General features: G+C 41.4%; 1 protein-coding gene across 3 annotated transcripts in view; it reads right to left on the bottom strand.

Annotated features, from left to right (window-relative positions):
- The window catches only part of CACUL1 (CDK2 associated cullin domain 1), a 37,491-nt gene extending 15,183 nt beyond the window's left edge, over positions 1 to 22,308 (bottom strand). For all 3 annotated transcript variants that reach the window (XM_083441170.1, XM_083441168.1, XM_083441169.1), the window contains exons 1-4: positions 21,573 to 22,308; positions 19,140 to 19,266; positions 12,311 to 12,413; positions 1,454 to 1,549 (exon numbers count right to left, since the gene is read on the bottom strand). In XM_083441170.1, coding sequence (XP_083297296.1) covers positions 1,454 to 1,549; positions 12,311 to 12,413; positions 19,140 to 19,266; positions 21,573 to 22,293 — 1,047 coding nt within the window. In that variant the 5' untranslated portion in view covers positions 22,294 to 22,308. The remainder of the gene's footprint in view (positions 1 to 1,453; positions 1,550 to 12,310; positions 12,414 to 19,139; positions 19,267 to 21,572) is intronic.
- Between the last annotated feature and the right edge of the window lie 953 nt (positions 22,309 to 23,261).

The raw sequence follows: 23,261 nt of genomic DNA on the forward strand, positions 1-23,261 counted from the left end.
TCAAACAAATACTAAGCAATAAAATTATGGCACATATTTGTAAATCTTATCTGTGACCTGCCAATACACTTCTTTTTAAAATCTGAGATCTAGTAACAGTTGGTTCTACGTGGGTAAGAGAGTTTTGACAAAACCCAAATCATAACTGTGCATAAACAAATCGTATTTTTGAGATGGTGTGTTGACAGAGGGTTGTTTTTAATTACAAGCTTATTTTGGTACATTAAAAACACAGCTAGAGCAAAAATTCAATAAATGAATGAAGTGCTCTTGCAATAATAAGCATTACAACTTCTGCTTCTTGGCATGGGACCAGCAAAGTAGATCAGAACTCTCTTGATATGCACAGTTATCAAGTTTCTCAAATCGGTTTGCAGTGTTTTAGCTGCAAGACATTTTAGAGCAGAACCCATCTAATACCCCTTCCTCGTGTAAATCACATTAACATATGCAATGTAAGTGCATGTTTTGAATTAAATAGTCTGAATATGTAAAAAAAAAAAAAACAACAACAACAAGAAGCAAACCTTACTGATCCAGGAAAGATTATGCAAGATACAAAATGTCTATAAATATGAAAGCCTGGTAACCCTTCTGCAAGAAAATAAATGTACATGCACTCTTAAGCTTAACACACCAAGCTAATGGCAAAACTGATTCTTCCAAATGAGTGCTTATACCAATTTTAGAACACTCATGAGCAATGCTTGATGCAGTACAACCATACTCAACCCGAGTGGTTGCCATGCAACTCCAGGCACTCTTAGATGAGATTAAGTTAACTGTAACCTGAGTTATGCAAGCATGCCCTCTTTGCTGCACCTTTCTGCAGTCCCTTATAACGCCTCCCAAGCAGCCAAGGGGAAAACGGGGAAAAAACAAGTACAGACAGCTTGTACGAGCCAAACCTCATGGTTGCATTGCAGATTGACCAATGCTGCTGGGTTTCAATACCATCAGCCATGGCATGCTTCTGGACAGGCTGTTTGGGTTGAGAACAGAATGCACCGTGTTATGATGGCTCTGTTCCTAACTGAGAGGTTAATTTCAGAAGGTGCTGCTGGGGGATAAAAGGGTGCAGCACAGAAGGCCTGGGCTTTAATAAAACTAGTGGAATAAGTCCAAGTGAGCCCACGAGGGATGGCTCAGTTGGTAGAGCATGAGACTCTGAATCACAGGTTTGTGGGTTTGAGCCCCACTTTGAGTGAAAGATTCCTGCATTGCAGAGGGTTGAACTAGATGATCCTCGTGGTCCATTCCAACTCTACAATTCTATGATTCTATTCTATGAGCAGAGAGAGGAAATCTGTGCTTCTAGCAGGAGATCTTCCCGCTTAACTCCCAATGTAAGTCTTCAGGAGAATCTAATTGCTGACCACTGCTATACCTCGCACCTAATCAGTTCCTTCCTTCCAGACTATGCACAATTTGAAAAAGTATTCTAAAAACTTACCATATATATGAAAAGAGGCACAATGCTCTGTAATGCTCCCATATACTGTCCAAGTGCTATGTTAAACCTTTCGATGTAGATGTCTGGAGGGCTGGCCTGCAAGAAAGAAAACATAGCTGCCTTACTAGAATGAAGTAACCAGGTTGGACTTGCAGGTAAAAAACAAGACTAAATAAGGTGAAGTAATACAATACCTAGGGTCATATTGGCTAAATGCACTACTAATTTGTCCTTAAGTCGGGGGAGAGAGCGTGCTCAAAAAGAGAAAATGTGCAGGGAGAGCCAAAAAGAGCACCATTGTATCTGCTAATATAATATCATATTAATCAGTGATGGGTAGCCTGTGGCTTGCAAGCTTCATTAGGCCAGCCAGGATGTTTTGAGTGAACCAAGGACACTTTTCCATGCTTGATGTCCTATGATGTCAAGTGTGGGAAAGTTCAAGAAAGAATTCAAGTCATGGCAGGAAAGAAAGAAAAAAGATTTCCTTTGCTGCTATGAGTTGAAGTTTCAACTATCTAGTGCCAGGTGATTAGCAGGTGGTTGATTACGCTCACTTTTCCAAGTGGTCTGTAGAGTGCCACTTTTAGAAACCTGCTGTATACCAACAGGGAAATCACTCCATGAGTGCGTAACCTTATGTAACCAAAATGGGAAGTTATCAGCAGGCTTGGGCAAATCCCCAATGTTTGTAAGTAAAAAATGTGGTGGGGAGGGAATACTAAGGAAGGGAGAGGACCTGAAACCAAGCCAATGAGGACTGAGCATGCTCAGTAGCCACAGAATGTCAGATGTCTGTTGCAGGGGACAGGGGGATGGTATGGAATATCCCAGAAAAGGCCATGGCTGGCTGGAACCTGGAACTGAGGCACTGCACCATAGTGGTCCAGGTTCTACTTGCTCCAGGTTTTATAAAGCACGAAGAACATCAGTACACACACATTCTATTAGACTTTTCAGGGGGGAGGGGAAATCCGGTTAAATTATTATTTATATTCAAGCAAAAGAATGTGTGTTTGTATCCTAATTTTACTAAAGAGCATCTAACAATTGTTGAAGGAATCATTATATCTGTACTCTATTCTGCACTAACATTACAATTACTGCAACACTTACGGACCAAAAAATGCTTTTAGCAATCATAATTGGGTCTTGATGACGTCAAGTGTGGGAAGGTTTAAGAACAAATTCAAGTGATGGCCGGAAAGAAAGAAAGAAAGAAAGAAAGAAAGAAAGAAAGAAAGAAAATCTTCCTTTGTTGCTATGGGTTGAAGTATCTCTTCTTGAAAGGGACACTTCAGAATATTCCAAGAAATCGGCATCAATTTAATGTAATTATTTATGTTCTGAAGAGGAGCATTTGCTCTTCCACTTGTAACTGAATATGCTGAATAGACATCAAAATTCAACCGTAATTCTCTTTAAAACAAATCCCAAGTTGCATATGCAATTCATGGAGGGAAGCTTGTCTAGCACAAACTGATTTCCCCTTGTGCAACAGGACTTCCATCCCTCCAGTCCTGCCCCTGTGTGCGCTCTCCTCAAATCTGTTCCAGAGGGTTGGGAGAACCCCTAAATAATGCCGAGAGTGTATAGGGGAAGAAGAGGGGGGAAGTCCCACTTTGCAAGCAGAAATTCTTGTGCAGACGCAACCCTGATGCAGTGCTATGCTAAATACAAACCTATACAACTATCTGAAGAACTCCCTAATAAGTTAATTGCTGACACTTAAAGTTTTTTAAACAAGCTGCACAATGAATTGGTGCAAAATGTTGCAACAGGTTAACACAGCTATGTTACCCCTCTGAAAATACAACTGAGAGTTAGTTTAATTTTTTTTTTCAATTTAGTTTAATTTTGAATCACATCTGCAAAAACCAGAACCCTTTGCTTCACACATACCCTCTGCCCGCAAAAATGTTTATCCCATGTTGTAGAAAAGATTTCCAAAACCTAATGTATAATAGAGACAATCTTTTGGCATAAAGAAAATGTGATTCTCACAGTATTTCTGTCAGTTTTCCTTAGTATAGAATGAAAAGTGATTTTCCGAGACTGCTAAATTAAAAATTCATATAAACTGTGAAGAAGTTCAAAAGATACCTAGGGAGTTCTTGTATGCATAATTAAATTCATTATTAGATCAAGTGCATACTGTAACAACTTTCAAACAGACTTGCAAGGGCAACAGGTCTTCCAGCATTATACTTATTTTTAAGCACAAACTTTTTCAGCTGATACTTTCTTATTGAAGCATGTTCCTTTTTCTTCATTATATTCCTTTTCTTTTCCAGCAACAGTATTTAAGAATTGCCAATCTGTTTGCTTGAAATTTCTCTGTATGAATTATCATTATTCTTTTTAAAAAGTTATGCTTCACTTCTACAAGCTACTATACGGGAGGATTATTTCCAGCACTATGATTAGGGTACAAAGGATGGTTTTGCACTGATGCTGGAAACCAAACCTAAGTCCTACCTTTCAGTTTCAAGTCTTAACAAGTTAAAATTACCCCTTCAGGATGAAATTGCTCCATGCTAAACTCAAAATGAAATACTGAAATGCATTCAACCATTTGAATGGTTGGAAATGGAGAAAAACACCGCAACATAAGGTCAACCAGAAAAAGTGATGATTAGCTAACATTTCATTTATATAAAAAAAAGATTAGTACCACTCAGAAAAGAAAGAAATTGAGGACGGGGGAGGCACATTTTTTCCATATGAAGGACTACAGAAATACAGTGGGACCTCGGGTTGCGAACGTGATGTGTGCGGGAGGCACATTTGCAACTCGCAGCGTTCGCAACCCACAGCGCCGCGTCTGCGCACGCGCATGATGCGATCCAGCACTTCTGCGCATGCACAAAGCACAATTTAGCGTTTCTGCACATGCATGAGCACCGAAACCTGGAAGTAACCCGTTCTAGTACTTCTGGGTTCAGTGCGGTCCATAACCTGGAAACGCACAACCCACAGCATTCGTAACCTGAAATATGACTGTATCTAAAAACCTGCAAACCTCTACTAACACTGCTGCTAAGAACATCTTGCTCCAATAAACATTTTTGCTTAAGATTTTGCTTAAAGGTAAAGGTAAAGGGACCCCTGACCATTAGGTCCAGTCTTGACCGACTCTGGGGTTGCGGTGCTCATCTCAATTTACTGGCCGAGGGAGCCGGCATACAGCTTCCAGGTCATGTGGCCAGCATGACTAAGCCGCTTCTGGCGAACCAGAGCAGCGCACGGAAATGCCATTTACCTTCCCGCCAGAGCAGTACCTATTTATCTACTTGCACTTTGGTATGCTTTCGAACTGCTAGGTTGGCAGGAGCTGGGACCGAGCAATGGGAGATCACCCTGTTGCGGGGATTCGAACTGCAGACCTTCTGATTGGCAAGTCCTAGGCTCTGTGGTTTAACCCACAGCACCACCTGTGTCTTTTAAGATTTTGCTTAACCGAGGTTCAATTCAGCAGGTAATATTAAGAGTTTTGCAAGGCACAAGAGCAGACTTCCTCAGGAGCTTGTGGACTCTCCTTCCTTGGAGGTTTTTATACAGAGGTTGGATGGCTATCTGTCCTGGATGGTTTAGCTGAGATTCCTGGATTGCAGGCGGTTGGACTAGATGACCCTTCAGGTCCCTTCAACTCTACAATTCTGTGATTACTTTCATATTTTCAGGGGAGAATGAAGGTTTGCCTTATGCTGCTTCTTACCATAAAATAATTTAAGAGGTGGCGATGGTGGGTATTTTTGCTTGTACATTATTTAACATGCTAGAAGCTTCATATTGAATGCCTTGACTTTTGAGTGTCTGCTTGTGCTTGGGAGGGAGGGGACTGCCTTCCAGCAAGCCTTACGAGGTGATGATGGCTGTGTGCAAGGCTGTCTGCAGAGTGCTGGAGAAGTTTTGGACAAATTATTTTCAAGCAGAGCAGCAGAGAATTTTTGGAAAAGTTAAAGGAAGTTTCCAACCCACCCTTCCAACCCATCCACTGTTCTGATCTAACAACAATAAGAATAACCATCCGTTGATTTCCAGTGTTGCACAGGCAGCATTTCAAATTCCACGAACCTAAAGAAACATTAAGAAACCAGAGATACAGTTTGCAGAAAAGTACAGAGAGAGAATACCATTTGGCCAACTTAGGGCACTCGGCTGACATTTTGTTTCACCATAGTGAGGGGTAAAGACATCCCAAATCACTTGCTATTCAGCCGTAGCAAAGGTGCTGCACACCTCTAGTAAAAGTATGTGCTCCTCTTCCTTCCAAGCCACTGCATGCAGAGCTGGTGAGTGGATAGAGTGTGTTAAAATTCCTGCTCCATGATTACAGTCATGGGATTGTTGTCTATCACATGATGGTGTATGTTTTCATTCCACAGAGTGGGAAGTGACGGAGACAGGATATTTGTGTTACTGTGTTCCGTGAAGTGGGACTATTGTCCTTTGCTCTTTCTCTTTGCTGTCTGATACTAGAGAGAAAGGGAGCCATGTTGCAGCGCTCCGTGTTTGTTTATATGTAAATAAAGTAGATTAACCAAAATGCTGAGTTGCTGAGGTCTGTTACGCAAACCGCAAACACTCTGCAGATCCCTAAGTGTGCCGGTGTCTGTTGGCATCGGTCGCTGTGATGTTCGGGCTGAAGAAAGCTTTTGAAGCTCCCGAACGATCGACCAGGAGGGAGAGAACATGCCAGTCAGGCATGTGTTTCTACCAGGGTCCTACTCGAGAGTAGGATGAGCTCCTGACAGAGAGGGGCTTGCCAAGGACCCCCTGCCCCTGAAAAGCAGAAAGACAAAGACAACCTATCTCCATCTTCCCCTCCACAATTTAGAGTTAGGCAGGAACGGCAGAGTTGTGCCTTATTTTGGCCCTCTACTTACATCCAGCAAGGGTGGAGCCAAAGCAAATCTGCTCATCTCTGGGGCTGGGAAAAGGGGAAAAGAATAATCTCTGCCCCTGCAGTTCCATGATTTGGAGGACTCTCAGATTTTGTTACACTTGCCTGAAGATGGCTAGGCAGTCACTATGGAAACCAAGATTGAGCCCTGCAGCTGCTTATGTATATATTTTGACAAAATGTTTGTTTCATTTTCTTTTTCCCTTAGAGAAAGGATCCCAAAAGGGAAATTTATTTATACTGCAGACATATATGCAAAGTAAATTCAAGAAACCACCCTCATTTCCATTCTTTATAAAATGCTGAATAAAGCAGTCCTTCTATCTGAAGCAGCAGCAAAACGAAAACCTAGCATGTTCTCTTTGACAGAAAAGCCAATATATAGTTTTGTTCACTGCACTACCTTTCTGATTAAAAAAAGTGAGCAGTGTAGACAGCCATTTACCAAGGAGTATCTTATCATATGCATATATAACCATTTGGTTAGCCATTATTGAATGTCACCACATTGTGCCTGAAGGACATGATACTTCTTTGCCTGATAAAAAAAAATCAAGAAAAAAGAGAAATTGCAAGATTCCCCCTACCTCTTGGTAATACAGTAAAACCAAACTACATGCCACGTGGATATATGCAAAGAGTTAAAGTTAGTTACCAACTAATCAGTAATATGAGTTTATCATGAATGTTCATATATAGCCACCCAGGGCTCAAACTAAAGCCACAGTATTCTGACATAGCTCAATGGAAGACCAAAAAAGGGAAAAAAATCACTCACAGTAGTTCCACTATTCCTAAATTTAATGTAAAAAAAACAACAACAGATAAGCCTAAGTATAAATTCTGCAGTGTGTGTTCAACACTTTCAGTGTTTAAAGTTTCTGTAAAATAGCAATTCATGTATTTTTAATTATTTCCAGTTCTTAGCAAGTGACTCATAGACAACCTAACTGCTGTTGTCTAAACCAGAGCTTTCCAAACTGTGTGTCACGACACGTCTGTCGCAGCAGTGTGTAGGTGTGTCGCACAAACACTACTCGCGCTCCTCCCGGGGCTGGAAAGGGGTTAGTTTCGGTTTTCTAGTAAAACTGAAGGACGTCTATAAAGCGGGTCACCAACATGGAAAGTTTGGAAAGCTCTGGTCTAAACTCTGGTAACCTCTGGGCTAGACAACTGCAATGCATTGGGGCTGCCTTTGAAGACAGTTCAGGAACTGCAGCAGGTGCAGAATTTGGAAGCCAGGTTGCTCACTAGGACAAGATGGTCCGAGTACATAAGATCAGTTTTGGCAGAACTGCACTGGGTCTTGGATGTACTGTACATACAAACCCCTGAAGCGTTTTTCTCAGGCTGTGCTTCAAGTTCCATTAACATCCATTACAATACAATATGCCAAGTAGACTTATGCAACCTCTCTATGATATTTAGACAACTGATTGTCATCCGCATCTATCTCCAAGACTTGTTGAATGCTTACAGATGCATAATGAAGGAAGGCTAATTACAGAATTGTTACTATGCTAGACCAAACCTAGCAGTTACTATGTGACATAAAGGGGGGAGGTAATATATCAGGCATAAGCTGTATTTAGTGTAGTGCATGTGGAGGATAATAGGGAGGTTGTAAGTGATACAGGGAACAGTCAGTATGGAACAAAGCTTCAGGTTCTGTAAATCTATGAGACAATCTAATGCACAGGAAAGCTACGAGGTTTTCAAAAGAGAAAATCTATCTTGTCTTTTCTGCAGTTTAAACAGTATTCAGACAGTGAAAGCATTCTGCTGCCACCTACAGTACAATTTACAAAATGGAAAACCCTTTCCCCCCGCCCCCTTAGCTGGTGAAGAGTCCACAGAAGACATCATCTATTCAGGTTGCTCACTGCAAGTTAAGCTCACTTGTCACTAGTCACACAAAAAGCAAAATTAGTACTTCACTGCACTATATAGAGGAATGGGATAAGAGCTGAATATTACAAAGAAATCCATCGAGTGCTAAAATAATGACAATATTTAATGTTAGATGAGAGATAGGCAAGGACTCTCTGAAGGATATGTTACATCCTGCAGAAAGACAGAACATTCCTCTGTGGCTGTCACAGACCAAGCATAAGCTTGTGCCAACCTATGAAAGGCAAACACATTCAGCTTTAACCTGCTTATCTTATCCCTACCCTCCCTTTCAAGCCAAACCTTGCTACAGTTTCACCAGTGCAAGATTGCACCAGCAACAACTCTGGCCTCATCTTGGATACTGATCAGCTCCTCCTATGATTGAGCAGACCCTTCAGAATTCAAGCACCTTCACCAGCGCTGGGAACTAGGAAGAGGAATCACCAAAATCCTAACACAAACAGAGGAAAGGAATGAGCTACAGAAATCCTAGCATTGTGAACATTTTACACACAAACGTTCTCCCGTTTGCTCAGGCCTGGGCAATATGCAGTTAGTTATGTGGTGAGATCTTTAGCTCACTTTTCCAGTCTAGAACAGAGCAATCAAGGCAGCTTCTATCTAGTCAAGAGAAATAAAAACAGGATGACAAGAAGGGCAGTGAATGAGAACCTGTGGCCCTATTCCACAGGTTGGACTGCAACTCCCATTGTCTGACCACTGACTTTGCTAACTGGCACTGATGGAAACTGAACTCCAGTTCCAATGAGGAGTCTCACAGGATCCCAATTTGTGCCATAAAAACAAAAAATAGTTAAACAAAAGGGAAGGTCAAAAGTTTTACGAATAAAAAATGTATTCTGGGACCTTAAGGTGAAGGGCAGGCTAATAATTAATAATAAGAATCAGAATCAGAATAGCAGAGATATGTTAGCCACTCTCTGCTATTAATATTATTAAGCAAATCACATGACAGAAGGAGTTGTGCTTTCTGGGCACCACAATGAAACAGGTGCTGTCTCATGTTCCTGCCAACCTGCATCGGATATCTGCTGAAGGAAAGGGTATAAATCTCTTAAGTAAAAATAAGTACAGTTGGGAAACCATACATACACGCAGGTTTTTCTGGTTACCAAGTGTATCTCATTGTAGATCCAAGAAACATCTTGTTTAGAAATGGATGATTATTTAACTTATAAATACTTACAAGCGGACACTTGCTGCGGCTGCCTCAAAACATTCAGCTACCAATGTTGACATTTTGCAATGAAGTCTTTAACAAGTATAAGGAAGCACTACTTTTAATAACTAATCACGATGTTCAGCCTTATTCCATAGGAAAGCAACACGCAAGTATCAGAACATTTGAATTTACTAGGGAATAATGCTTCAGAGGCACAATGTGCTATCCAGCGGCAAGTTTTCTTTTTAGCAAACAACCTTTATACATTGACACTTCACACCAGTGGAATCATTGCCAATAAAATTGTGTGATGCTAAAAATAAGATTTACAGATTATAGAGAGAGTGTCTAAATAATTCATGAAAAAGCATCAGATTACATGTACATTATGGCATCTTCTTAAAGAAGCTTAGAAGTTGGGAGTGAATCATGTTTACTTTCCCATCTCTATCAGGACAGAGGAGCAGGGAGAAGACTGGAAGAGGCCAGAGAAAAGCTAGCCTTTCCCCTAGTAAATGCCTGCATTTTCTTAAAGCGGCTTGCCGCACACTTTTCTGTTCCTCTCATTATGAGAATATTCATTCCAAAGATTGACAAATTGAGATACAATAAAATCTGATGTGTGGATCAACATATTTTGGGGGTGAGCAGGCTTCAGGGCTGCAAGATCCATCATCTGAAGGCACTTAAGACCACTACCTTGCTGAAATAAAGCAGGTATTGGTTTGGCTGGTACCTGCCTGAGAATCACATATTCATCACCTTGAACACGAGGGTACAAAGGTGGGATCCAAGTGTAAAGTTTTTATTCATTTATTTAGCCAGAATGTTAAGGTGTAACAGTAAAGCCAGTCACAAAGCAAAAGCCTGGGAGAGGCCAGGTAACTGCAACTGCATGCTGGATACCACAAGCCAGACATCAGGATGACTGTAAGAGGCACTACACCTGACCCCAAAAATTCTACACAAAAACTACATAAAGACCTACTGTAGGTACGGTGATTAAATGTATCAAGGCTTGTGCATTTAACATAATACAAACTTTATATGCCTATCAATCCCAGCATCCACCTCTGAAATTTATTCATATCAACCTCTGCCTTGACAGGCTCGCAGAAAAGAAAACAAAGACCTAAAAACCCTGTTCCCAACAGGAAGGAAGCCTAAATTCAATGCTGATGCAGAACTCTTGCACTGCATTGCATCACTAAGGACTGAATAGTTTAATGAAATCTAATAACAGTTAAATTCAAAGATTAATCCAAGCATCTATCTGCAATAACAGAGTAGTATTTGAAGAAGAAGAAGAGTTTGGATTTGATATCCCGCCTTTCACTCCCTTTAAGGAGTCTCAAAGCAGCTAAAATTCTCCTTTCCCTTCCTCCCCCACAACAAACACTCTGTGAGGTGAGTGGGGCTGAGAGACTTCAAAGAAGTGTGACTGGCCCAAGGTCACCCAGCAGCTGCATGTGGAGGAGCGGGGAAGCGAACCCGGTTCCCCAGATTACGAGACTCTTAACCACTACACCACCACTGGCTCCTTGGATGATGTTCACAGCAGAAAATGCAGATTCGCAGAAGATAACTGGCGGCAGCAGCAGCAACAACAACAAAGGCAAAAGTAAAAACAAAGCAACACAGATTTTTTAAAGGGATTTGATTTTTTGGAGATTTTTTTGAAAAACAAAGCCATTTATACAAAGGACATTCAAAGCTAGGAGGAAGAGCAGGCAGAGACCAAGAAGAGGTGACTGTAGAAGCAGAGGGGTATAGTGGGCCATGTCTACCCTGAACCAGGTTAGACTTCCGTTATGGTGGGGTCTGTAAGCATATGCCTTTCCCCGCTCAGCCAGTACAAGCAAACAAAAGATAGTGGTGGATTAAAGGGAACAGTAGTTGCAGCAGCTGCTCTCAGGAGTCCTCCTCCATTAAAGCCCTACATTCCAGTAAAGAACCAGTAAACATGCATGGGGATAGGAACTTCTAACCACTTCTCTCATCTTTCTACAAGCCCTGAGTGAGAAATTGACTTAACAATTTTTCTTATTACCACTCACTTTTATACTTGTTCTCTTAATGTACTTCTCCTTTCCTTTGCACCTTGTTGCCCAACTTTGAACCACAAGTGTAAACAGCTCTACATGTTTTAATGTATAGCATAGAGGTATTAGGATATTTGTAGCTCAGTACTGAGGGTAGAACTAAATGCTTGCCCCCATCATCGACGGCAAGCAAGAATGAACAAAAAGAAACTTTTATACTCTAAGAGAAAGGGGAGCTCCTCTTAAGATGTCAATGTCACCCACAAGTGACATTGGCTAGGTAAAAACAAATGTGTATCAGCAGTTTAAGCAAGACTCAATGAAAGCTGAAGTTCTGCGATGGATTTGTGGTCAATCCTAAAACACAAAGGAATTTACCCAGGCAAAAATATAGTAATGCCTGCTCCTTTGGGAGGAAACAATGCACTTTTGTGCTGACCCGGGGTAGGTTACGATGTGCCATAATGAACCACTAAGGAAATGTTTTTAGAAAATTTAAATATACATTAATAATTCCTCTGGTTTTGGCTCACTTTTATGTTATCCCAGAGAAGTCTAGAGGTCTAAGAGTGAAGAATATTCCATTGCATCTATTTCAACTTTTGGTTCATGACACTTTTATAAAATACAGGACCTAAGTAAACACAGTGAAACCTCATTTTCCTAGAGGAATCATTCAAAGGTTAGTGCTCTACACTCACACATTACACATAAGGTTTAGTTGAGTTCTACAAAGGTAACAGCTGTGATAACAATCATTTCAAATGATCGGTGGCACACTACTCCCAGTAAAATGTCAAATCCCAGGAAAACAAAATTGTGCAGCTTCTTACCTGCAGCTCCTTTGAGACTCTCTCTAAGTGGTTAGTTATCTTTTTTATTAGGTCACTATACATCTGTTCCGAATGCTGCTGGCACACACATTTATACACACAACTGCAGAAATAAATACAGGAACAGTGATGAATTGACAACAGTTTGCAGCACAGGGGGGGAAAAACAAGAAATGTCAAGCCAGTAGAAATTCTGCTTAAAATTAAAAGGAAACTTCAGCAATACGCATCCTAAACAAAGACCCTATTTATCCAACAAGTTTTGTAGCAGCCTACAACCTGTGCTCCCTACAGACATCCTTGCAAACATTGAAAAGTTAAGGCTGCCTCATATATAATGTTTGGGATTTTAATAGAATAGCTTGATTGTATCAAATTGTTATGGAAAGCCATCAAATAATTATTCACATGACTGGAGTCTGTATTAACATGGGCCACTTTCTCAAGCTTTATGCACTTTAACCACAGCTTCATCTAATTCCTTCAGAGTCTTTACTTCTGAACATAAAGGTATTCCTGTCAACTAATTTACACTTTCCCTGTTAGGCACAGAATGCTGGTTTAAACCTACAAAGCCCCACACAGCGCAGGACCCCTATACCCAGTTCTCTCATATGAACCTACCCAGCCCCCAAGGTCATTACAGGCCTTCCTCTCTGTGCCCCACCAGCAGAAGTCTGGAGAATAGTTACAAAAGAAGAAGGGCTTTTCAGTGCTGGCCCCCATGCCAATGGATGCTCTCCCTAAGGAGGCTTACTTTGCATAGACTTTGATATTATTTTGGTGCCAGGCAAAAGTGTGTGTCATCAAGAGGCAGAGGAAGCTTGAAAATAGGCAGGAAAGTAGAGAAAAGTACTAGTCTGGACACCCCTTCAGTGTCTTTCACTTTAAGTAAGTAATCTTTACTCCTTTACTTTACTCCTAGGCACTTAAGTGCAGATATTTTACTGCTACTTCTTGGGGGCTGATTGAATTTTAAAGAATTGAATTTTCCCAAACGTTCGTTGGGATGAAGAGGTTTCATTGCTTGATTGCTTAAAGAGCAATCATTGTTGTAGTGAGTTCTTTTACAGTGTTTAAACTGTTGGTTTTGTATGTGATATTGTTTATAATGTATATTTTGACATTTCGACATCACCTTGAACTGTTCCATAGACGGAGATTCTAAAAATCAAAATAAATGAGGCTTAGATTCAGCTAAGCTAATATCTGTTGGCTTTCCCAGCAATGCAAGCTACAAACCACAAACAAAATAAGTAGCACAGAAATACCTGCCCATTACAAGGATTTTAAGATGCTATTTCTGAATGGAAACTGACAGTTCTGCAATTAGTAGTAGCCACATTTCAGCAATCATCTGTGATCAGTGTTCCACGACTTGCTTAAAGTGAAAGACAATGAAGGGGTGTCCAGACTAGTGCTTTTCTCTACTTTTCTGCAGGGTGGATTTGATTTAAATCAAATCAATTTAAATCTCAATTTTAAAACACTAGTCAGAAAGACTTGATTTAAATCATTCCCCCCCCCCCCGAAAGACTTATTCCTGCTGGTTTAATCTTAATATTTACAACCAGACGAAGGTTTCATTTTTGGAATAATAAATTTTCAGAGTAGTTCTCTCAGTTATATCAAAAATTACTGATTTGGTTATACTATTAGAAGTACATAGACTGGTAATTATGAAATTATTGTGAGGTTTAGTAAGTGAACTGTTTATTTTTGGATAACTTTTCTGCTGTACTTTATTGGAAGGAGAAAAATAATCATTTCCTTAATAACAATTTAAACAATTTATTTAACTAAAACAATAACATTATAGCATATGTATCCATGTTTAAACAAATCCTTTTTCCTGAATAGCCTTTGGACTATAATGTAACTTAAATAGAAAACTATCTTTAGAAAGATTTTTTCCTCCAAAAGCATTTTATTTTAAAAATCCAATTTAAATTTTAAAGAAATCTGATTTAAATCAATTTTTAAAAAATAATCATTGATTTTATCCGCCCTGCTTTCCTGCCTATTTCCAAGCTTCCTCTGCCTCTTGATGAAACAAATTTTGCACAACAAAACAAATGGTGTGAAAATATAAGCAAGTCCCACTGAACTCAGAATAACTTGCACCAAAAGCTACTGGTATAGATCCCACCTAAGACTGCCAACATTGGAAGTGGTTCTGTTCTGAGCACCTATCTAAAGTATGGCTGAAATTCCATCAAAGCCACAAAACCTTAAGCAGCATAAAGCTGTTCCTTCATCTTGACCTAGAAAATGCCACAGATCAAGGGGCATGAAGCCACTTCAGATCAAGCCCAAGTAACAAACCAAAGAATGTTGTTTTAGAAGTATTCAGACCTTCACCAATGTGGCCTGAAACAAAAACAAGGCTGTCTATGATCCTTTGTATCCACTTTGGAGCTATATAGGATAGCACCTTCATCACAATCCCTGCTCACACTGTCATTGACGGCAGGAACTGCTCTGAAGGCATGCATTGGGGCTCTGACAGCTACCATGATTATTCATATGCAAGTCAATGGAGACAAGAGGATCCATGCTGGGTGTGGACTTCTTCACTGTTACCAGCTTTTTGGGGGGATGCAATATTTATTTTCTGCCCCAATGTGCACCAGCAGAGAAACTCCTGCTCACATTGACAGTGGCTGTCATGTAGACAGCAGGTGGACATCAAATTACTCAGAAAATCAAAATCAAGGCTGTATCCTGAGTACAAGGTGAACCCAAAGTACAGAAGTTGCTTCTGAAGCAATTTGTGTGTGTCTCCAGATCTCTACTACATATCGCATCAATTTAATCGGGCTCAAAAGAGAAATCCATTAAAAGTTATTATCTACGTAAGTCTTAACATCTAAAGCCTTTATTGCCAAATACTACTGCGTTTAAGAACTTTCCAAGATTGCAACAGCAGCAAAACTATACACAGGGAGTATATCTGACAATGCATGCAGTGTTCTCAGATCAAAAGTAAAATAGTAAAATGAAAAGAAAATTATATTTAAATAACAATTATAACATGTGGGACTCCAAAATGCTTCATTTGAACTTTTAAGTACAGTGGAACCTCCGTTTTCGAACATAATCTGTTCCGGAAGACTGGTCAACTTTCGAAACATTCGAAAACCAAGGCACAAAGGGCAGTCTGCAAATTTACAGAGAAAATTGAAAAAAATACAGTGGTACCTCAGCAGAAGACTTCCGATGCACGTTCGAAAACGGAAGCATTTACTTCTGGGTTTTCGGCGTTCCGAGTTCCAAAACATTCATCAACAGAGATGTTCGAAAACCAAGGTACCACTGTATTAATTTCAGAAACACAACTACCACAATTCTCAGATACAAGGCCATAACCATTTTTCTACTAGTCCTTCCACGCCATATCACCTGATTTTAATACTCGAATGTGCTCTCATGACTCAGATTTTCTTTTTTAATAAATTATGAGATAATCTCAAATTAATTTTTGTAAAAAAATTTGGTCCAAAATTAGGCACAGGAGAATTTTTTTTTAAATTTTGATTTTCATACGATATAAACTAATGCAATTTCTGCATCAGTTTAGAAAAAACCTGCTGTTTTGCTTATTTTTCAACCAATTGGGCTTATTTTGGTATCAAAATAAAGCTAATTTTTGTCTCTTTCAAAAGAAGGTATAAAAATGGTACTACGTGCCACAGAAAAGGTTCACTGACCATTCAAAGTGAATTTTAGTCATTTTGTACCTTGGTAGGTTCAATAAGCCACAGCACATAAACCACAACTAACACATGTACCATACGTTTTTTGTAGAATGGGCTAACCATGAACTTGTTATGTTTTAAAAATCAGAAGGGTGTTTATTTGGTGGTAATAAAATATTTTAAAATTAAGTTTTATTAATTAATAAAAAAACACCATACGTCTTGGAACCCTTGTTCATTTTATTGTGCAAAACACTTCTGCAATGATATGGTCAAAGCTCTTTTGTTTCCCATGTGTGTAATATGGTCAATGGTGCTGTTTTGGCCACTGTATGCAATATGACGTTTCTGAATCACTAAGAAAAAAATGCATTTTTTTTACTTTCAGATAAAAAAATGCTAACAAGTTTCTTGTGAATGAAACCAAAGCATTTAGGAATTAAGTCTACGTGAGTGTGCCTGTCTTTAACAGGAAAAAAACAAAAACAGCAACTTGCATTGGAATGGATGGCAACATTTTAATTAGTGAGCCTATCTTAACAGGATAAAGCAACAGAATGAAACAGCTTCACCAAAATAAATGGGACTACTGTACACCACAACTAACTTTATATTGACTGTGTATAACTCTGTATATCTCCCTCTCTTCAGCCCCATGTTAGAATTCCCAGGACAACAAAGGAAATGGAAGCACATGCATTCAATTTCTTTGACATTTGGTACATGACAGTACCCTGGTTCATATTTTCAAAAAGTGAGTGGTCACCTCCGCTGTCCTTCTCAGAAAGATAATTTTACAGTGGGGCAGATAAAGCACAAGTCAGATGGTGTCAGCTTACAGCAAACAGAATGCTGCTTTTAGACACTGGGCTGCTTTTAGACAAATATTTAGGTGAGCAATAAAGAAAATTGGTTGGTCATGGACAAGACCCAAACATCTCTCGGCCTCACCTATTTCATGGAGTCATTGCAAAGCTCTATGAGATAAGCACTGCAAAGCAATGTGTGTACACATAGCAAGTGATTGCAGATGAGGAAAGCAGAGGATAACAAAGAATTGAAGTTTAAGCGCCAGTGGTATTCTGCCAGCATTACAGCTTCTGTTCATTTCCATGGGGTCCTCAAGAAACCCATGATTCTCAGCCCATTTTATTGAGGGTTCTCAACACCCCCAGTGCCAAGCTAGTGTTGCCATTAAACCTGTATTTGCTATTTGAATCAGAGTTGAAGGTACCAACAACCCAATCCCTGCCCAAAATCACCGAGCTCCTTTTAACTAAAAAAGGCTACTTCATATCTCTTGAGGAATTATTGTAATCCATACTGTATTTGGCTGGCCCTTGAATATTCCATAAATTTTCACAATCATAGATGATCCAGGAACTATACCTAAGACATCAACACACTCAGAGATTCTGAGCCAAGGAAATAAACCGGCAAGAGTTTCACCGAAACAGAATTCTAAATAACCTTAATGCAGTCCTTGGAACATTAAAAACCACCCAGCAATACAAACAAAGAACCCCTGGGACAAATCATCCCTAAGTGATGGGTTGAACATATCTATAGATCTGTCCCAATGGGAGAGGGAAGAACTAGGTAACAGAGGTGTAGGGGTACATGATAGCTATTCTAAGAGCTGAAAGCACCATAGTGGAAAACATTATGCCAGAGACATTTGGAGAGAGACACCATTTATAAGTGTTTATATGCCAATACTAGAAGATTTCAAGACAAGATGGGAGAGCTGAAGTGTTTGGTTTTAAAGAACAGCATAGATATACCGGGCATAATGGAAACCTGGTGGAACAAAGAGAACCAGCAGCACAGTCATCACTAGATTCAAAGCCTACAGAAAGTACAGGAAGTGCATACTAGGGATGACTGTAAGTCAAAGAGGACACAGTCAAAAAAGCTAGAATTCCCTAAAGAGACAGGCTCCTTTATAGAACCACTGTGGCTGACACTAGTAACTTAATTGTTAGGGACATACTGTCATCTCCCACCACCCTAACTAAAATGGTGAACTTGCGATTGTGAATCCAAATCAAGGAGGCATTCTAAGGAGGAAGTGCGGTAGTAATAGGAGACAAATTACCCACACATTAACTGGGTGATTGCAGTTAGGGATGTAAGATTTCAGGGTGCCCTAAAACGTTTGCCCTAATGGAACTGATCAGATGGGAAGAGACTCAAGACTTAAATTTAAGTGGTAAAGAGGGGATGTAAAGTGCTGTTGAACCAAATGCCGTATGACACGGCTATCAAGTTCAACATATATGGAAGTGGGGAATTGTCAAGGAAACTGAAAGCAGTCACACATATACTTCAAAAGAGGAACCTTCTCAAAATTCAACAGAAGTGTAAAAAGGGAAGTTGAAAGGGAAAGTCAAGAAAGTAAAAACTCTTCAAAATGCTTGGGAGTTATCTAGCTCAGCTAGAATGTATATAGCATTTCAGGAATTAGTGGTGACTGGCCAGGAAAGAAATTTTGGGGTCAATGTGGATAGCTCAATGAAAATGCTGACCTAGTGTAAAGCAAGCAGCTGTAAAAAAAGGAGAATTCTGTGCTAAGGATCATTAGGAAAAAGGACTTAAAATAAACCTGCCAATATCATAACACTGTTATACAAATCCTTGTAATTCTGCATGCAGTTTATTGTAGAGCTGGAAAAGATGCCAAAAAAAAAAAAAAGGCAACCAAAATCATTAAGGGGGTGGTGCAAATCCCTTATAAAGAAAGGTAACAATAGTTGGGGTTTTTTGTTTAGAGAAAAGGTGAATAAGGGAGAACAAGGTAGAGGTTATAGCATATGCATATTCTGGAAAAAGCAGCTAGAAGCTTTTTCCTCCTTTTGTATGCATAACCCAAGATTAATTGAAATTATTCACCTTACTTTCCAATAAATGAAAACTTCAAAAATGTGTTACCTGGTTCATTTTTTTATCATACTTTTACCCTGTCTTTCAACCTTAAGTCTTAAAATCTAATATTAAAATGAAAATTGTTACCCAAGAATGCAATACTAGTGCATTAAAAGTAGCTTCTATGCACACAATTGATATACAGCAAACCTTAAATGCAAAATAATTTATTCCAGAACCATACAAAGCTTGTAAAATTTTCTTACCTGTATATTTGTTCATAGGAGATGGGGATGTAGTCACCAGGACACTGAGTTAAAAGCTGATCTATGGCACTATCCAACTTTGGCCAGTATGTGCTCTTATAGTCTTCTATTGTTATAACATTCATTACTATAAGAGAAAATAAATCATCTTAATGCACTTATGGAACACAATGAGAAGAATGATAAAATAATTGCACCAACATTCTTAGCAACATCTGTAAAGCTGTCTTAAATGTAAATCATCTCTATAATGCAAAAAACGTATTTTTTGAGATGCAAAAAACGTATTTTTTGAGATGCAAAAAACGCATTTTTCACTGTGATACAAGAACAAGAATTTGTTCTCATCAGTGTGCTAGAGACATCAATATGTTTATTTCAACACAAAGCATGTTTAAAGACAAGACATTATACATTTACACCTAACCCCAAGCCAAACCATGGTGAAATGTGAACAAGCATGTGGGTACTCAAAAGAAACATTTGCAGTCATTTTGCCCTACTCTGGCCCTGCTGCTACCTGGAACAGAGCCATGGTTTGGCTTAGCATTACATCTTAACCCACGTTTATGGTCCTTTTTGCTCCAGACAAATCATGAGCTATAACCAAGGTTTGTTCTTGGCTTACTGCTCATTGTTTGTGCAGTGGGGAAAATTCAGATGTAACAGTAAGGGAATCTATGGCATGGCTCTGAACAGTGTGGCACATGAGGACACGGGCAAAGAAGCTGATAGATGTTTGCATTCAATTGCCTCCTGAAACACACAGATGTTTACATAGCAATTTTCCCAACTCAAATATTTATACTTTTCTTAGTAAAACAATAGGGCAAACAACATGCACTTCCATAAGCATGTGTGTGCACGCATGCAAAAGTAAATGCACATTGGGTAACTTTTTGTACTTTTATGTTGTTGAATTGTTTTTGTTGATTATGTTTTATCGTACGCTTCTCTGGAAACCTACTGGTACAAGAGCAAGCTATCATTTTATATAACCCAGTTTTCCAAGTGCTCGAAGTGCCTTGCACACTTGATTAAAACAATCCTTCCAACTACCCTGTAAAATAAGCCATATGCAGTGCTAAACATAACAAAATGGTTTGGGGATCAGGTTATTTGAAGGACTATCTTATTCTTCATAAATCTGACTGTTGGTGTTCAGAAGAACTGTACAGCCAAAACGATACCCACATATGTAGCCAAACTACGGAGGGCAGCAATTCATGCACACACTGTGATGATGTCAAGGAAACAGTTTAAGCAGTAAGAGGCGCCATCCTCAGCTGGAGAACATATGGTGACAGGCATATGAGAGCAGTCTCTAGCGTGTATAAGCACGCAAATTCATGTCACCAGAGATCAGACAGATGTCCCATAGTTAGTTATCTCTCAACATTTCCATGTGTAGCACTTTTTAACTGTGGAGCAACTTGGACAATAATCATAAACCCACAACTGAAGAGAGCACCAGCCCCTTATCTGTTAAGGAAGGTACAACCAGAATCCCATCATCCTAGGACCCTGATACTTACGGGACCGCCTCTCCCAGTATGCCCCACGGAGGACCTTAAGGTCCATAAATAGCAACACCCTAGAGGTCCCGGGCCCTAAGGAAGTTAGATTAGCCTCAACCAGAGCCAGGGATTTTTCAACACTGGCTCCGGCCTGGTGGAACGCTCTGTCTCATAAGACAAGGGCCATGCAGGAGCTGATTTCTTTCCACAGGGCCTGTAAGACAGAGGTGTTCCACCTGGCCTTTGGCTTGGAGGCAATTTGATTCCCTCCCCCTCTTTCTTTTTTCCTTTCTCCTCCTGTGATGAGGCTGCATTTTAATGTATTTTAATCTTGCTTTTAAGTTGTATTCATTCAATTTGTTTCATAATTGGTTGTTAGCTGCCCTGAGCCCAGCCTTGGCTGGGGAGGGTGGGGTATAAATAAAATTTATTATTATTAGTAGTAGTAGTAGTAGTAGTACCCCAGGGAGCAACTGTGGTTATTACCCACCCATCCCCGCAAAAAAAAACAAAAAAAACCCCATCCTTTCACTAAGATGCAAGGACAGAGCAATGCCACAGGATTTACAGGCTGTAAACTGAATGTCGGTTTCTGCGAGCCGCTATTTGCGGAGGTCCCTGCATGTGGGCACCCTGGGACATCTTTGGGTGGCCACGGTGTGAACAGGATGTTGGACTAGCTGGGCCCCTGGCCAGATGCAGCAGGGCTTTTCTGACGACCTGAAAAAAGGGCCAATGGGCCGGGTTGCTCCGTGCAAGGGGGAGCACGAACCAATCTGGCCTCCTCTGCTCAGCCCAGCTCCCCAACAGATCGACCGGAGTGGGGGCGGGATGGAGGTGGCGCAAAACACGGCCGCTTGGGCCACGGCCTCCCTTGGCCAGGAGGGCGGCCCTTTTCGGCCTCTCTCTCACTCACAGAACTTGGAGGCCGAGGGGTTGATGTTGAGGTTGATGCTGGAGCCCCCCTTGACCGGCGTGGCTTCGCAGCCCTTCCCTGGCCCGTTGGCGGCCTCGGACATCATGTGGATCTCCAGCTCCTCGTGGGGCGACAGGGAGGCCTTGTGGGGCTCCCCGGGGGACGGAGAGCCCGGCCGGCGCCGCGTCTGCCCGTAGCTCCCTCCTCCTCCTGCTGCTGCTGCCGCGGCTTCGGCCGCAGCTTCCCAGTTGTTGTGGTTCTGGTCGTCCATTAAGGCCTCGTAGCTGCTGCTGCTGCTACTGACGCTTCCGCCTCCTCCTCCTCCGCCGCCGCCTCCTCCCGCTCCTCCGCCGCCCCCCTCCTCCTCCATGCTCTCCTCCTCCATCCCGACAGGCCTGGAGGGGCCCGCTCTGCCCGGGCAGGGAGGAGGGGGCGGGCACGGAGAGCGCCGCCTGTCACAATCGCCTCCCGCCCATCGCCGAACGGCGCTGTCGCGTCTCCAGGTTACGCGGAACGGCGAGCGGCGGCAACGGCTGCCTTCGGGGTGGCTCACTCCGGAAGCGGATCCGACCCTGGCAGTCGTAAAGCGACCGTCGCACGCGCACCGCTCTTTCCGACGGCTCTCCCCACGCCTAAGCAGTAGTTTGCGGCACAGGCCGGCCCAGTTTGCTGTCGCGGGGCATGCTGGGAAATGTCGTTTAATGATCGGCCTCCCCGCCATGGCACGAGAGGCAAAGGATTCCAGGAAACCTCGAAGCTGCTGTAGTGCTGGGGGCGAGGCAGGGGCGGAAGTGGTAGAAGAAGCATTCGTCTTCTTTCCCCGCCTCCTGCTTTCCTGCTATGTTATGGGGTGCTAGATGTTTCCAAGCCCCGAACTGAATGTTTTGTTGGAGGAGAGCAATTCTGAAGAGTGAGGAAAGCAGTCTCTGTCTAACTCATCCCTTTACAGTGCAGGGAGCAGAGTTCTTTAAAAAACACACACAAAGCAGGTGGTCTCTCGTTACCCCTACATCAAGCACAGACAAACTCGGCCCTCCAGATGTTTTGGGAATACAACTCCCATCATCCTAGCTAACAGGACCAGTGGTCAGGGATAATGGGAGTTGGAGTCCAAAAACATCTGGAGGGCCGAGTTTGCCTATGCTTGCCCTAGATGCTCACTACCTGCTACAGACTCCAGTGGGTCGGCTCCCCTCCTCCATTTTACTTTCCTTGGTTGCTGTCCATATTTGAGGGCACCCTGGGCAGGTGGTGGGCTTCCTTTCCTAGCAGACAGGGGCAAAACTAGGCTTTATTTCTCCTGGGTCAAAGACCCAGTTTGGCACACGCACCCCACACACATTTGTGTACACAGACTGGGAGCCTCAATGGCGCCCCTCTGGAGGCTTCACCTGGGGCAAAAAAAAAACCAAATACCATCCCCCGCTAGCAGGCTTATCTCCAAGCCATGTTGGACATCTTCCTACTTACACATTTCCCACAGTGGCACTAGATCAGTCTGTGGACAATCAAAGGGTGATTAGGTGCAGCTGCCTTTCATTGCTCAGTGTGTTAGTCTTAAAAAAAATTAAAAATAAAGGGGGTCTCAGGGTTGACATCAGCTGTGGGCCCTGTTGGCACTGCCTAAGTATGCTAAGCAGCCCTGGTGGCTGTGTTCAGTTGTTAAATTTATTGCCCATTCTCCAACAG

Source organism: Podarcis tiliguerta (assembly GCF_965153285.1).
Source record: "Podarcis tiliguerta genome assembly, chromosome: 5".
NCBI classification, from domain to species: Eukaryota; Metazoa; Chordata; class Lepidosauria; order Squamata; family Lacertidae; genus Podarcis; species Podarcis tiliguerta.